This window comes from Lissotriton helveticus, chromosome 10, assembly GCF_964261635.1.
Source record: "Lissotriton helveticus chromosome 10, aLisHel1.1, whole genome shotgun sequence".
Classification (NCBI taxonomy): domain Eukaryota; kingdom Metazoa; phylum Chordata; class Amphibia; order Caudata; family Salamandridae; genus Lissotriton; species Lissotriton helveticus.
In genome coordinates, this window is record NC_136071.1 from 765228561 (window position 1) to 765243074 (window position 14514).

The 14514-nt window shown below is 43.5% G+C and overlaps 1 protein-coding gene across 1 annotated transcript in view; it reads right to left on the minus strand.

Annotated features, from left to right (window-relative positions):
* The window catches only part of CCNY (cyclin Y), a 503311-nt gene that overhangs the window by 44900 nt on the left and 443897 nt on the right, over positions 1-14514 (minus strand). The window contains exon 8 of the mRNA XM_078663312.1: positions 13328-13494. Within this exon, the coding sequence (XP_078519438.1) occupies positions 13328-13494 (167 nt within the window). The remainder of the gene's footprint in view (positions 1-13327; positions 13495-14514) is intronic.

The window sequence follows — 14514 nt, forward strand, 5'->3', positions numbered from 1 at the left end:
CTTCCAAGAATATCCCTTCCCCTACAACGCTCACCTGGCATGACGTAATGCCGTACCGTCTCCACTAGTGAGAAATGAGCAGTGTGAGCACAAGCACATCGATGTGTCTGACCCAGCTCACTTAAACCCCTGAATGGTGCCTTTACTCACAATCTATACAGCTCAGTGCGTCCAGCTGTTCTATAAGGGGACAGGTGTTTGGGGTGATTTGCTTCAGTGTGAGGAAAACCGTGTCTCTAGACGGCTCCTTTCAGTTTCACAAGCCAGCTCACACTATATCCTGCATACGGAGATGTCATTGTCGTACATCTCGGATCTGGTACGCCTGGTACCTTTGATGCTCGGGATATCAATTCGGACTTCGCAGGAAGCAGGTCTAAATATGCAGATTATACAGGACTGCTTACCCTGTGAATATAGGCTGAGGGTACCATAGCTCGCTTAAGTGAAGGGTTCTTTAAGTATGATAGGCTTCCAGGAATTCTTTGACCTGCCCGAATCTCTTTTTAAGAAAGATAAACGGATGGTTAAGCTTAGTTTTCAGGAGTTTATCGGGACAGAGAGGCTAAGGGATGAACTAGTGTCACAGTCTTGCATTTAGATTAGGCCCACTCCATCAGCACCTTGGTACAACAAATCCCTCTATGAAGAAAGGAAGCAGCTAATATACCTGGAGAAACAATGGAGGCAAGCGCCCTCCACCGATAACTTAGCCACGCTTCGTTCTGCAAGATCCAAATACCATAAGAACATCTTCCTTGGGAAAGCGTCTCACTTCAGATCCCTCCTTGACTCTGCCAAAAATAGACCCAAAAAACTATTCGATCTCATCAAGATTCCTAACCACTCTCCCCCAACCTCCAAGCTGGGGGACTCTACAAAGAAAGCAACAGACTTTTCTCTATTCTTTGACGAAAAAGTGAAATCCCTTGTGGCTCAGGTCACTCATCCTACCCCTCCTGAGGAGCGCAAATCCTCAGCCATTTGGCAGAACCTTGACCTCATCTCGGAAGATACCCTCCTCAAATGCATCCTCGAAACAAAAAACAAAGCCCTCCAACCATTCTCTTGACCCCATCCCTAGTGCCATTGCTATCGACTTCTATTCCCATTCACTGTCCTATTGGACCACCCTGGTCAACCTCTCCCTCTGCCAAGGCTCCCTTCCTGTTTCCATCAAAACAGGGCAGGTCACCCCTCTGCTGATGCGAATGACCTCAACAACTACCGCCCCATCACTAACCTTCCCTTTCTAGCGAAGATCACAGAAAGATGTGTTGCGAAACAACTCTCTCGTTATATCAAGGACAATGATCTTCTTGACAAATATCAGTGCGGCTTCATCCATGTGGAAGAGGTGTGGCGCCGCGGCCAGGGCGACTGACGCTGGAATCTGGGGATCACGGTTCGATCCCCGGCTCCGGCGGCAGGTTAGCCCAGCACCATGTGACTCTGGGCAATAGCTCGCTTAATCTTCCCGACGGCCCCCAGCGCCTAGAGACCCTTACGGGTGATTGTGCGCTTTACAAATGTGGACTTTACTTTACTATCCAAAACTGCAGCACTGAAACAGCCCTATTGCAAGTGATTGATGACGCGCTGAGGATACTCGACTCGGGGGGGTCCTGTCTTCTCATTCTCCTCGACCTCTCTGCAGCCTTTGACACTGTCAACCACAACACTCTCCTCAACACTCTGCAACAGAGAATGGGCATGGAGGGTAATGTGCTTAAATGGTTTGCTTCCTTCCTCTCAGATAGATCCCAAATGATCAAAATAGCGAACAGCCTTTCATCTCCTCTGGCGGTAGGTCAAGGTGTTCCTCAAGGCTCTATACTTGCACCTACTTTGTTCAACCTCTACCTAGAACCCCAGGGAAATCTCCTAAGTAAATCTGGGATCCACTATCATCTCTATGCAGATGACACTCAAATCTACCTCAAGGTTGCCTCCACCCACGATCTCGCTATCCTTAGCTCAACTCTCGACTCCATTCAAAACTGGATGTGAACTCATCAACTGATTCTGAATCCCTCCAAAACTGAATTCCTCCTCCTCTCCTCCTCACTTTCTCCTCCCCCGGTTCAATCATGGATGGATCAGACGAATCTACTTAACAATAAGCATATCATTGTTGAAAGCGCAAAATCCCTTGGTGTCTTACTCAACAGCAATCTCAATCTAATCCCTCACATCAATTCCATTGCAAAGTCTGCACGATACCAATTGCGACTTCTTTGGGGAATTCGTCGCTTTTTCCCTGAGCATGACCTTAAAACACTGGTGCAATCGCTGGTCCTCTCCAGACTGGACTACTGCAATTCTCTCCTTACTGGCCTCCCCAAATCCCACCTGTCCCCCCTGAAATCGGTCTTACACTCAGCAGCCCGTTTCATCTATGGGGCTAAAAGAAGCAACCACATCACACCGCTGCTATCCTCCCTTCGTTGGCTTCCCATCAAGGCTAGAGCGATCTACAAGACTGCCTGTATCACTCACAAAGCCTTGCACTCCTCCTCTCCTCGCTACCTGTCGAATAAACTGAAACTCTCCGGAGGCTCTAGACCATCTCGGAATGCGGAAAATCTTCTGCTTGAACCCCCCACTTTCAAGAAGGAAAGATCGATGGCCCAATCCTTTTCAGGCAACGTAGTGAGAATCTGGAACTCACTCCCGCCTCAGCTCCGGACTACCTCCTCCTCTCAGGCCTTCAAACTGGACCTTAAAGTTCTCCTCCTCCAAAGACACCTCCAAGTCTAACTCACACCCTTGCCTCCGTCTGAAGGAAGACCTCCCATTATTGGAAAGTCTATTGGCCAGGGTTATGGTACCTCCTCCCCAGTGTGTTCTGATAGTTTAATTGTTTAGTAATATCCCAATACCTGTGTATGTACCCTTTTGGAACTTGCACACGTCACTTTTGTCTTGTAACACACTGTTTGCTACCTCGCACATTTTGTTTGTTTTAGATACTTGCACAAGTGCCACCATTGCCTACGTAACGTTTGTTCTTGTGCTGGAGTGTCTGCCTTTTATTGCAGTATTATACTTCTACTGGTATTTTGTACGTTTTTGTAACCTGCACCCATATCACTTTTTTTTTTTCTCCTGTAATGCACCAATTGCTACCTCATGTATTCTGGTTGCTCACTAGTGTCACTTTGCTCCATGTAACTTATTGTTTGCTTTTGTATTTTGTATTTTGTTCCTCGTGTATCACTATTGGTCCTTTTGTGAAGCGCTCTGACACCTTCGGGTAAAGTCCGCGCTATATAAAATTGCATAAATAAATAAATAAATAGATCTCCCTTTAGGAGAGAAATGTCCCAAATAGGCCGTTTTAGGGCTGGGACAGTTTGATGACTATTACGTTTCCCTCCTCGCCTTGGTACGCTTCCCGGCTTATCCATGTGATGTGTCCTCCCAGGCTTTACTACATTTTATGTTTTTTGCAAAAAATGTAGGCTGTATTTTGACTTATTTTTAAAATCCTTTTTAAAACACTTAGCGCCCAGGCAAGAAGTATAGAATATTACTACTTTATCTGCAACTTTTAGATAATGCTGAGTTGTAATTGCATTTATATAGCGCACACTGTTCCAGATGAGGCATTATAGCCCTTCATAGCGAGTAGTACACAAGGTTAGTGGTTAATCCAGTGGGTAAATGTTGGTTAATGCGCTTAGTCACATGCTCCCAAGAAAAACATTGCATGTATTTACTCCAATTACTTTGTGATAGCTCATATCAATACCAGTTAGGTATGACCATTAATGGAGACTAAGTGGTTTCAGTTGAACGGTTGGTGATATATATGCTGGGGGAGATTAGGTAATGTTAGGTTGCAGGGATAGGGTTTTAAAGCAGGAGAGGTTGTGATCTGTGAAATGAGGGGTAAGCCTTTTGCAGAATTACAATAAGAGAGAATAAAGCAGACAGGCATGAGATTGAGAGGGGGCTATAACCAGAAATAAAAAACATGCAGTGGATGGAAGGCAACAAGAGAGTCACTCTGAAGAAAGAAAGGAGAGGAATCAATTGGAATTAAATCAAGTTAAGAGTTTGCTCCTTGGGGCGTGGTCTGGCGCTGAACAAAGATGGCGGCGTTCTAATTCTGATCCGCCGGCCAGAGCAAATATCCTGGAAATATCCTGGCCTGGCGCATGACATAGGCCAGCAACGGGACATGAACTGAACACCAGCAACCCAGCTTGAAGCGGACGCGGCCAGAATCTGCCACGGCCTCTGGCAGTTGAGAGTTGGAGGAAGATCACCCGCTCAGGGCCTGCATCGCCGAGCCGCTGTCTGGTGCTCCATGTTCCAGGGTGTGCGGCATGTGCCAGAGTCCTTGTTTGAAGGGTCGTCGCACTGTGCTGGCTTGGTGGGGGCTGCTGAGCTGCTGTTGGGGGGTCATTGGGGATATTGGACAGGCCGGGGATGGCCAGTGCTGCACATCGGTGTTGTGGCCCGACTGCGGCCTACCACTACGTGCTTCCTCCACCGCTGAGAAGAGCCTCCACAATGCGGGTGCGACAGATGCTGGCAACGATTTATTGCTCCCTTTGGAGGCATATTGGAAGTCCTTCCCAAACAACTGTGCACAGTAAGTGTAAAATGTTTCAATCTTTGCCGCCTGACCTGGCTCTTTGGGGACAACTACCGGCATTGTTATCTGTGCCCCACACGTGCTGGAGGGGTGCTATCCTGCATAACCTTGATTCACCATTGCTTGCACTTGATAGTAACTGTTTTCTAACGCTGTGTAAGGAGACCCTCGCACTTTTGCCGGTGGCATCAACACGGGATACCCCTCAGACCTTCTTTGCCATGCTACTACCCTTGCTCAATCAGACCTCATCAATATTAAACAACCAATACCTGCACACCAAAAATGGGTAAAACAGACACCAAGCCTTACATTTGAATCTAAATGGCAATTGCGCCTAACCAGAAATGTCTGCTGACCAGCAGCCAGAGGCAGGAGGGACCGGAGGAGATAACTCCTCCCCTGCCAGAGATATCAAATTGATCCTACTGGAAATGAAAACAAGTCTCACAGTCATTGGCTGCCAACTGGACTCCCTGACCAGATGCACGGATAATATGAAACTTTGCATGGATAAACAACATACGCATCTGATGGACGCTAAACAACGTATTTCTGATGTGGAAAATGTTCACACACAGCAAGTTAAAACTCTGGAGGAGATGAAAGTTGAGTTGCGTAAAGTGAAAATGAAGAATGAAGATTTGTAAGCTAGGTCTAGGAGAAATAACGTAAGCATCCTCAGAATTCCTGAAACTACAGCGATGTGGCGCACTGAAGACTACAATTGAACAACTGCTTCTCACACTATTTTGGGCTGAACATTTCCCGCAATCATTTGTGAAAGAGAGAGCACCAAGTTCTTTGGCCCCTCTGCCAGTCCCTGGAGCCCCTCCTAGACCCCTCATTGCTAGGTTTTTGAATTACAGGGGCCAGGTGCTTCATTTGGCCTGGGAGGCGAAGGAGGTCCGTCATGAAGGGATGCACTTAACTTTCTTTCTTGACTTTACGCAGCCTGTGCAAGATGCACAAAGGAAATTCCTTCCAGTCAACAACAAGCTGCAAGAGTAGGGAATAACGTATGTCATGCTTTTCCTGGCCAAATTGCGATTTTCTTGCAAAGGAAAGCGGAGGATCTTCACGGAGTCAGCAGCAGCAATGTCGATCCTGCAAAAGCACCCTCCCTCCCATGGTGCCTCCCCGCCTCATGATAAGGCCAATGACACACTTCATCCAGAGGACATGTGTCATAAGCCTGATCACTTGTCCCACATGCTGTTCAGGTTATCTCACTTCTAACTGGGTGTTCACTTGCATGTCATTGCTAGAATTGTCAAAATTCAGTTTGTTACTACGACAAAGATCTCATCTCAGTTGTTTAGCTAAAATTTGGATGCTACACTCTATTGGCTTGACCTAACTGTTCTATTTATGATAGCGCTGTGAGCCGCTGATCAGTCCTAAATCAGCTAAATACATATGGCCCCAATGTGGATGGCCGACTTTTTCCAAGCTGTCCTTAAACAGTGTATTACAGTTGAACCTAATACAATACTTTGGGGAAGGTGATCACAATCTGGTACTGGACATTGATATAGACTGCTCAGATCGTCACGAGTCCCACCTCACTAGAGCTTGCGATACATTCCTGGACATAATGGCACAATTTGACATGTTAGATATCTGGTGCACACTGAACGGTGGGGGTCCACAAATACACCTTTCATTCTTCGGTTCATGACACATCCTGAGGGCTTGATTTTTGTGTGGGATCGCGGGATATGGTAAGCTGGACACAAGACCTTAAGCATTTACCCAGAACCCTGTCTGTCATTGCCCGGTACTATTACAAATCACGTTCCCTACTAACTGGGTACAGGCGCCACCATGGAGACCTAGACCCAAGTCCTTGTTAGATATGGTAGTTTAAGAAGAAATCCGTACTGCAATTACAGAATGTATCACTGTGAATAAGAGCTCTGTTTCCATGGCTCTCACTTTCTGGGAGGCCCTAAAGGTGGTTGTCCAAGGTGAATGCATCCCCATGGGTCATGGTATTCTCAAATCTATTCGAGGCAGATTTGCACAACTAGAAACAGAGCTTCATACCTTGGAACTGCGGTATGAGGATTCCAGAGATCAGAGCCTCTTGGACCCTATGTGTACCCTCCTGCTTGAGTACTGGGATGAGGCTATCAGAGAAGAGAAATTTCAGAGCAAACACTCCCAAGCTAGGAAATATGGGGAGGGTGACAGACTGGGGCACACACTGGTCACCCTGGCCATGTTGCTCAAACTGCCGCTCATATCCATACTGTAGATCATTCTGATGCGCACCCATTCAATGACACAGATGAGATATTATGAGAATTTGTCACATTTGATCAAGTGCTGTATGTATCCCAGTTGCTACCTCCACAGACGTGACAGCTTACCTACAGCAGCTCACCTTGGGATGGTTGGACCAGGCGGAAAGTGAAATTCTCTGCCAGCCCCCTACAAAGATTAAGCAGTTCATTAAGCAATTAAAAAATGGAAAGGCACTGGAGAGTGACTGCTTTCCGGTAGAATCTTATAAAACCCATGCCAAGGTGCTTACATCCATATTCTTAGATGTATATGATGAGACGTTTCAACTGGGCACCCTACACCCTTGACAAAGAGGGAATAAATCATAATTACACTTCTCAAGCCGGACAAATGTCTAAATAAATGTGACTCCTATTGTCCCCTGTCTTTTTATCAATGTCCACAGTAACATTTTGGCCAAATTACTGGCAAAAAGATTGATTTCTCTAATGCAGAGGTTGATCAGTCCCACTATCCTGGGTCGCTCAACTGCAGATAATCTCCACTCACTTTTTGCCGACACACATCAGCTAAACCCTGACATGTCAGTTGTCGTGGCCTTTTTAGATCCCGCTAAAGCTTTTGAGACCGTTGAAATGGTACAATGTATTCACCACTGGTTTCATAGCAAGCAAACAGGCTTCCCATGTTGTGATCGAGCGAGGCCTGGTGTCCCCCGACCATCTCCCGGCAGTCCCTTTCACTCAGCTTCCCAGACCAACCCAATAAATCCATATTGTGCATTGCACCATTTGGGCCGCCTGAAACAGGCTAACCGCTCTGTGTAATGTATCCATCCTATACATGCTACGACAGGATTACACCCCTGGGATTGTCAGTCAATAACGAAGAGACACATCACAACATTAGGTGAGTTATTTCTAGCTCACAAGTTCAAAACCGACCATGAGTATGTAGGCGACTCACGGGCTACTATGATAGAAGTTCTTACTTATGGCAAATTCTAACATGAAGCTCAACATCTCTATGGTATGTTCCCGGAGGAGCCCCTTGAATGGTTGGTGTTGACCAATCTACTTACTAACCCACAACCATATAAACTTATTTCAAAATTGTACCCTGCAGTAATGGACTGCATAGAATCCGAAGTCTACTGTGGCTCACCGGGTGTGGGTGGGCGATCTGGGACAGAAAATAACAGATGAACAATGGCAATACTGTTGCTAGCAAACCAAGGAGATATCCTCCAATGGCAGGCATTAATTGATTCATTATAAGGTTTAACATGAGAGTGTACCTTTCACCTATTGCTCTTGCATGTTATTATCCAGACGTTGACACTAGATGCAAGCATTGTGGTACTATGGGAGCGGACTTTTTCCATCTAGCATGGACCTGGCACAGCAGTGGCCACTTTTTGGACTCAACTCATGATGGCGCTCCTCAAAATGACAGAGTACACCTATCGACTCACTTCCACTATAGTGTTGCTAGGCTATGTCAAATAAATTTCCAAAACTATATTGAAAGTTCACTGCCAATGGTTTGATTTTGGGGAAATGTAGATTGGTCAAGAGATGGGGTAGCAGCCTTGCCACGAAGTTTCAGAATTGGCTGAAGGACATGTTTCTGTGTGAGGAATGGTCAGGGACATATGTAGAAACTTTGCCACCACTGGCCGTTCACAAGACGTTTGGGATCGATTGAGATCCTATCTGGCAAAATTGGATCCGGACAAAAATGTGTGTCCCTCCTGTAGTGATATTATGTGTCATATGCAGGCCCCTTATATGCACCAAACTGTTGGATTGTTATGTATTAAACGGATGTTATATGACGGCTCTGGGTGGTATTGAGATATTAATTGATGCATGTAACTATTGGCGAGCCTCTGTATCCCGGATAAGTTTCTTGACAGTTTGTGCGTACTGTGGAAATGAGCTTCTCAGATTATGTAACCCAGTCATCATGCCATGCTTGGCATGTTGTCATTCTAATTGTACTTATTTTGTTACTTAAAGCTTATAAATAAAAAAAAGAAAAGTTTGCTCCTTTTCAAAGCAGTGTTTAAAGCATGAAAATCTACGGAACGATGACTTGTTATTAATATTTATCTTTTGTATTTTAACATTCTAATTGTACTTATTTTGTTACTTAAAGCTTATAAATAAAAAAATAAAAAAGTTTGCTCCTTTTCAAAGCAGTGGTTAATGCATGAAAATCTATGGAACGATGACTTGTTATTAATATTTATCTTTTCTAGTTTAACATTCTAATTGTACTTATTTTGTTACTTAAAGCTTATAAATAAAAAAATAAAAAAGTTTGCTCCTTTTCAAAGCAGTGGTTAATGCATGAAAATCTATGGAACGAGGACTTGTTATTAATATTTTTCTTTTGTATTTTTAATCTAGTTATTTCTGAGGTTTATGTCACACATCCGTTCCTTTTTCACGCATAGACTCATGCTTAAATTCTGTTCATAGAGGTTTTTGATATCAGAATAGTTTGCTGCTGGCGGGATTAGCAGCATCTCGTCTTGTTGCTATTCATTCCTATGCATTTCACGTTTTTGAACCGCTTAGTGCATTTTCATCTTGTACATTATATTTCAACTTTATTGTGATTCCTGGAACCCTATTTTATAGATTCATGAATAATGCACTTTGTATTTGTACTTTTACGATTTTATTGAAAATCAAATAAAACGTTTTGAACTGAATTGAAAATTGCCAGGTCTTCAACTGCTTGAGGAAACTCTCAATACAAAGCCTTAGATAGGAAGGCACAGAGATCCAGAGTTTAGGCCGAAGTTGAAGCATTCTACCCATCAATTTTTGTATTTCTCAGTGTGTCGGGTATACCCAGATGCGAATCCCATACTCAGCCTACTGAAGAGACCCAGACAGGCCAAAACAAGTCTGTGATCGCAAATGTTCTGGTTCAGTGGGGACTTGGCCTGGCAGCCACGGCTGAACCATTAATAATGAAGCAAGACTAATACTGATTTAAATATGAATAATTTCTGTTTGAAGTGGCATGGTAGCAGTGGTGGCTGCCACAATAAAGAGGTAGTGGGTGGTTGGAGGGGGCGCGGGGGAGCGTGCGCGAGGGGGGGTTAATGACTTTTTTTTTTAACAGAAACACCTGGAGCTGCCGCCTATCTCCCGCCTCATGCTCGGCCCTGTCCTTCTTGGGCCCAGCAGGCACTGGGGCCACGTCATGGACTCCCTGCAATCCCCGCGCTGCTCTCATGTGAGAGCAGAGCAGGGATTGGTCTGCGTGGGCTGGAAAGACACTAAGCTCAGACCAGGGAGTCTGTGGGGGTTTACCCAGCCTGGCTGTTCAATGCAGTCAGGCTGGAGAAACCTAAGTGTGCATGTGTGTTTTGGTCGGCCTGAGACGGCCGGCCAAACACATATGCACACTTAGGAAGTGCACTTAGCACTCTTCCTCCCCATGCCCCGTCCCTCTCTGTGCAAGCTGGCTCAGTGCCAGTAAATAAAAAATAAAACTATGACATTGTTTCATGTTAAATTTGCTGGCTTTGAGACTGGCAGTGGAGCAAAAAAACGATGAATTGGAATGTGGACTGAGTAATTACCAGAGGCTGAGTTTATTCAAGCATTCCACCCATCACTTTTCGGCATTCTTCAGTGCGATGCTTCACGCGTGACAAATGTCCCTAGACATGGGTCCCATGCTCACTGTCCCATTGGAGCAAAGCTGCACCATACTGACGAAGGCCAAATAAGCTGAAACCAGTCCAGGGTTGTTTATGTTCTTGTTCAGAGGGGACCTGGCCTGGCAGTTTGGGCTGGACTGTTTCTACTGGAGCACACAGGAGGATGACTTGTTTGTGGTTGGTTCCTTTCTGAGTTGTCATGGTGGGCAAAAAACAATGGACTAGGATGTGGCCTGAGTAATTACCAGTGGCGGAGATTAATTAAATCATTCCAATGTCACTTTTTTGTATTTCTCAGAATAATTCATTCTAGGCAACACTTAATTTGTATGAATGGCGGGCACCATGACTTATATTTCATCATTAGACGTTGATGAAGAGAGGCAGGAAGGCAGAAAGGGAGAAATACGGAGGAAGCAGGAATATACAGGAAAACAGTAACAAAGGAAAAAGCAAGAGTGAGTAAGAACCTGCATGAGTGAGGCAAAAAGACTGGAAGTGTGGGGTAGTGGATAAAAAACTTTGGAGCCTTTCAATTATTTTTATTACAAATTATGCATGGATTCCAGGTATATTTCTTTTTCCATATATTCGATGATTTTAGATGGGAATTGTTACCACTTTTGGGACTCTTATAATAAACTACTGACTAAATGTGTTTTGATGGAGAGGTGACAGAAAATTTAAATTTGATGTTTCAGGGAAGTAGTTTGAAAATCACGCTCCAAATGTGGTGAACAACTACACAATTGAGACTTTGTAGGCATTCACAAATAATGATAATCCTTTTGTCACATCTATTTGTACTCATGATAGGGTACCTGAATGATCTTTGTGTAAGTAGTGCAGTTAGTATGGAATAGTGCACATTTACACAGAAGTTGAGGTGTAGGGAAAGATATTTTCCAGGAAAAAGAATTGGACTGAAACGATATTTTGACCTATACACATGGAGTATTTGTTATGCAGAAACTCTGCAAAAGAAGAGTGATTTACTAGAAATGTATGTAAATACCATCGATTTTTGGAGATAAGTTCCAGAATTGCAATTCTTTTTCTGGCGGAATACAATCAGAAATAGTTTGAAAGATTACATCTAGACCACAAATGAGAAATTGTAGAATTTTTCTTGTAAATCTGGCCGCATGTTCCATCCTTGGGCTTTTTTGTAGACCACAGTCATCTGACACTTGAACAATATCTACTACTTTGTTGAAGTCAAGACTAAAGGCCTGCTTACGTTTGGCAGTCCAACAGACAGTAGAACAAGTGGTGGTGGTACCTCAACCGCTAGACTTGCGGTCCACTCACCTTATTACGAATATGACGGTGAGACAACCACTGGCACGCCGCGACTGCCAGGAATCATTGATCCTGCTGTGGTGACTCAGCAGTGAAAAGTTCTAATATGCTGGCAGTGCTGCTACGGCACCAACAAGCATATTAGGAGTTTTCTCTCCACTTCAGTTTTCATGCCCCTGTTGCCTCAGGGCCATAGTGTGCCTTCAGGTGGGCATATGTCGTGCCCCCCTGAATGCAGTCACCCCCTTTCCTGCACGTCATGGGCTTTACAGTCCATGCCGTGCAGGAATGGGCTTTGGCGTCCCCATTGCGGTGCATTTTTAATAGACACTGCCGTGGAAACGTCAAAGGACCGTCCGCCAGATCACGAGATTACTCATAATCTGGCGGGCAGCTGACGGTCTAGTTTGGTGGTCCTGGAGCGGGGCGCTGTATTGGTGGCCTGCTCCAGAACCGCCAAACTCGTAATGAGGCCCTTATCACCTGCCTACCCTTGGCCTGGAATACTTAAACTTCCTTGATGAATGCAAATAAGTTTGTTTGTGACAAACTTCCTTTCAAAAATCCATGTTGGCTTTCATATTAATAAGATACCTTCTTTCATGAGCTTCCGAATAAAGTATCATGTTGTTTGTAATTCAAAATTCATAGAAGGCAAGTCTGCTGTTAATGGTCTGAACTACATGCACTGGTTTTATCTAAATGCAGACATCTCGCCTAGCCTACTTCTTCTTTCACTTTATTGTGATCTCTCGGATGTTGTGTTTTTGGTGCAGCTGGTTAGTTTTTGAGAAAACAACTGGGCCATGGAAGCAGAGATTTGGCAAAACTAGTAGTAAATTCTCCAAGGAGCAAATTTTAATGAATATCGTAGTAGTATTTTGCTAAAACAATTAGCAAATTTTAGAGATTCAACTATGTGTGATTTTGGTCGCAAATGCAATACGTTAACATTAGTTAAGATATGCAATTTTGCTAATTCGCTTACTTCTTCAACACTAACCCTTAGACTCTCCATGCACAATGACTAAAACAGGTATCATCCAGCACTAAGACAAAGAACTGTTGACACACCTTACACCAATTGATTCACTAGTAAATGCAACATCTAGAATTGGGACATATACAGGAACCAACAAAGTGTGATTTCCCGCTCTAACTACACATAGTCCATAGATGAGTACAACACCTACAGTCCTAGTGGGACAACTCACTTAATTCAAACCACTCAAGCACATCAGATGTGCTTCGAGAATAAAATTGCTCCTGCACAGAGCCCCAAGTAATTGTCGAAAAGTTGGGTAACACAAATAAGAAGTTACAAAATACATGCCACCCCATTAAACAAGTTATATGACAAATTGGTTAAATTATGTAATAAGTTACATGTTCATGCAGAAACGCGTTTCAAATTTAAAAGCAATTAAAGAGAGAATAACAAATGCCAGCATCCATAACACGGAGACAAAATAAATGGAACTCACATGTCCTCAACTGTGATATCTTTCAGGATCTGGCAGTAGTCCACATTCCAGACTGCCTGGTCGTCCCAAACTTTGGATGCCAGCAGAATTGCACCTAGTACAATTCGCTTCCAGTTTGCTGGACAAATATCTATCTCTGCATAAGTTAAAAGTCTTTCAAGATATACCTGGGAAAACATATTACAACACAATCTTAGTCATTTATTTAACTGATATATGTGATAATAGGGCATCTAACCATTAATCAAAGACAGTTAAGTTCATAAGAGAGGGTCTTAATGAACATAGGAGTCCATGAAGAAAACAGAAAAACATTCAGAAAACACAAGTTGTATTAACAAAAATACCAACGATTATTCACAGCAGAGCTGGCTATTGCAACACCTCAAATTCACAACTGAAAGGTCAATACAATTGCCTGCTGCAAAGTGTCAACTTAAGTATACTGAAAACACTCAAGGTGTATTTTTTTCCCAATCAATATACTTTAGGTGTTACTTAGTAGCTGGTGCTCACACCCATAAGAAACATCTAATATATTTCTGCAAGATCAAATTCTACGTAATAAGTACAGTATAACAGAAATAAACCCAAGGTGTTACAAGGTTCAAATTATTCCATAAATTCTTCGAAAACAATCACAAAATGATTCCTCATAAACACTTATTTATTCATCTCACAATTTTTTTAATTTCTCTCATCGTTATTTATTGAACTCTACACTTTTTAGGATCCAATTCTCTTAATAAAGAACAATATCATGGTTTTCTGATGGTGAATAAAGAGTATATATCATTTGTATTTAGTATCACATATCTCAAACTGAAAGCAAGATAAAAATTATCAGCAAGTTTTTTTACAACAGAGAAAGCAGCCTTGACTATCTTCTATTCAACAGTGATGGAAAGCTGGGGAAATCTTGAATGCAAGTTAAGCCACGAGGCAGGGTTGTATTTAGCATTTCCATCTTCCATGTGTTGTGTAAACGGTTGTATGATGTTACAACGCGATCTTTTAGATCGCGGTACATCACAACGCATCTTTTACAACGCAAGTCGTTACCACAATTTGAGCTGTGGGGTGCTGGACTGAGGAATAGTAAGATTCACTATTCCAACTCCAGCCTACGTACAGTAGGGAAGGTGTTGGAATAGTAAATCTACTATTCCTTAGTCTAGAGCGCCCTC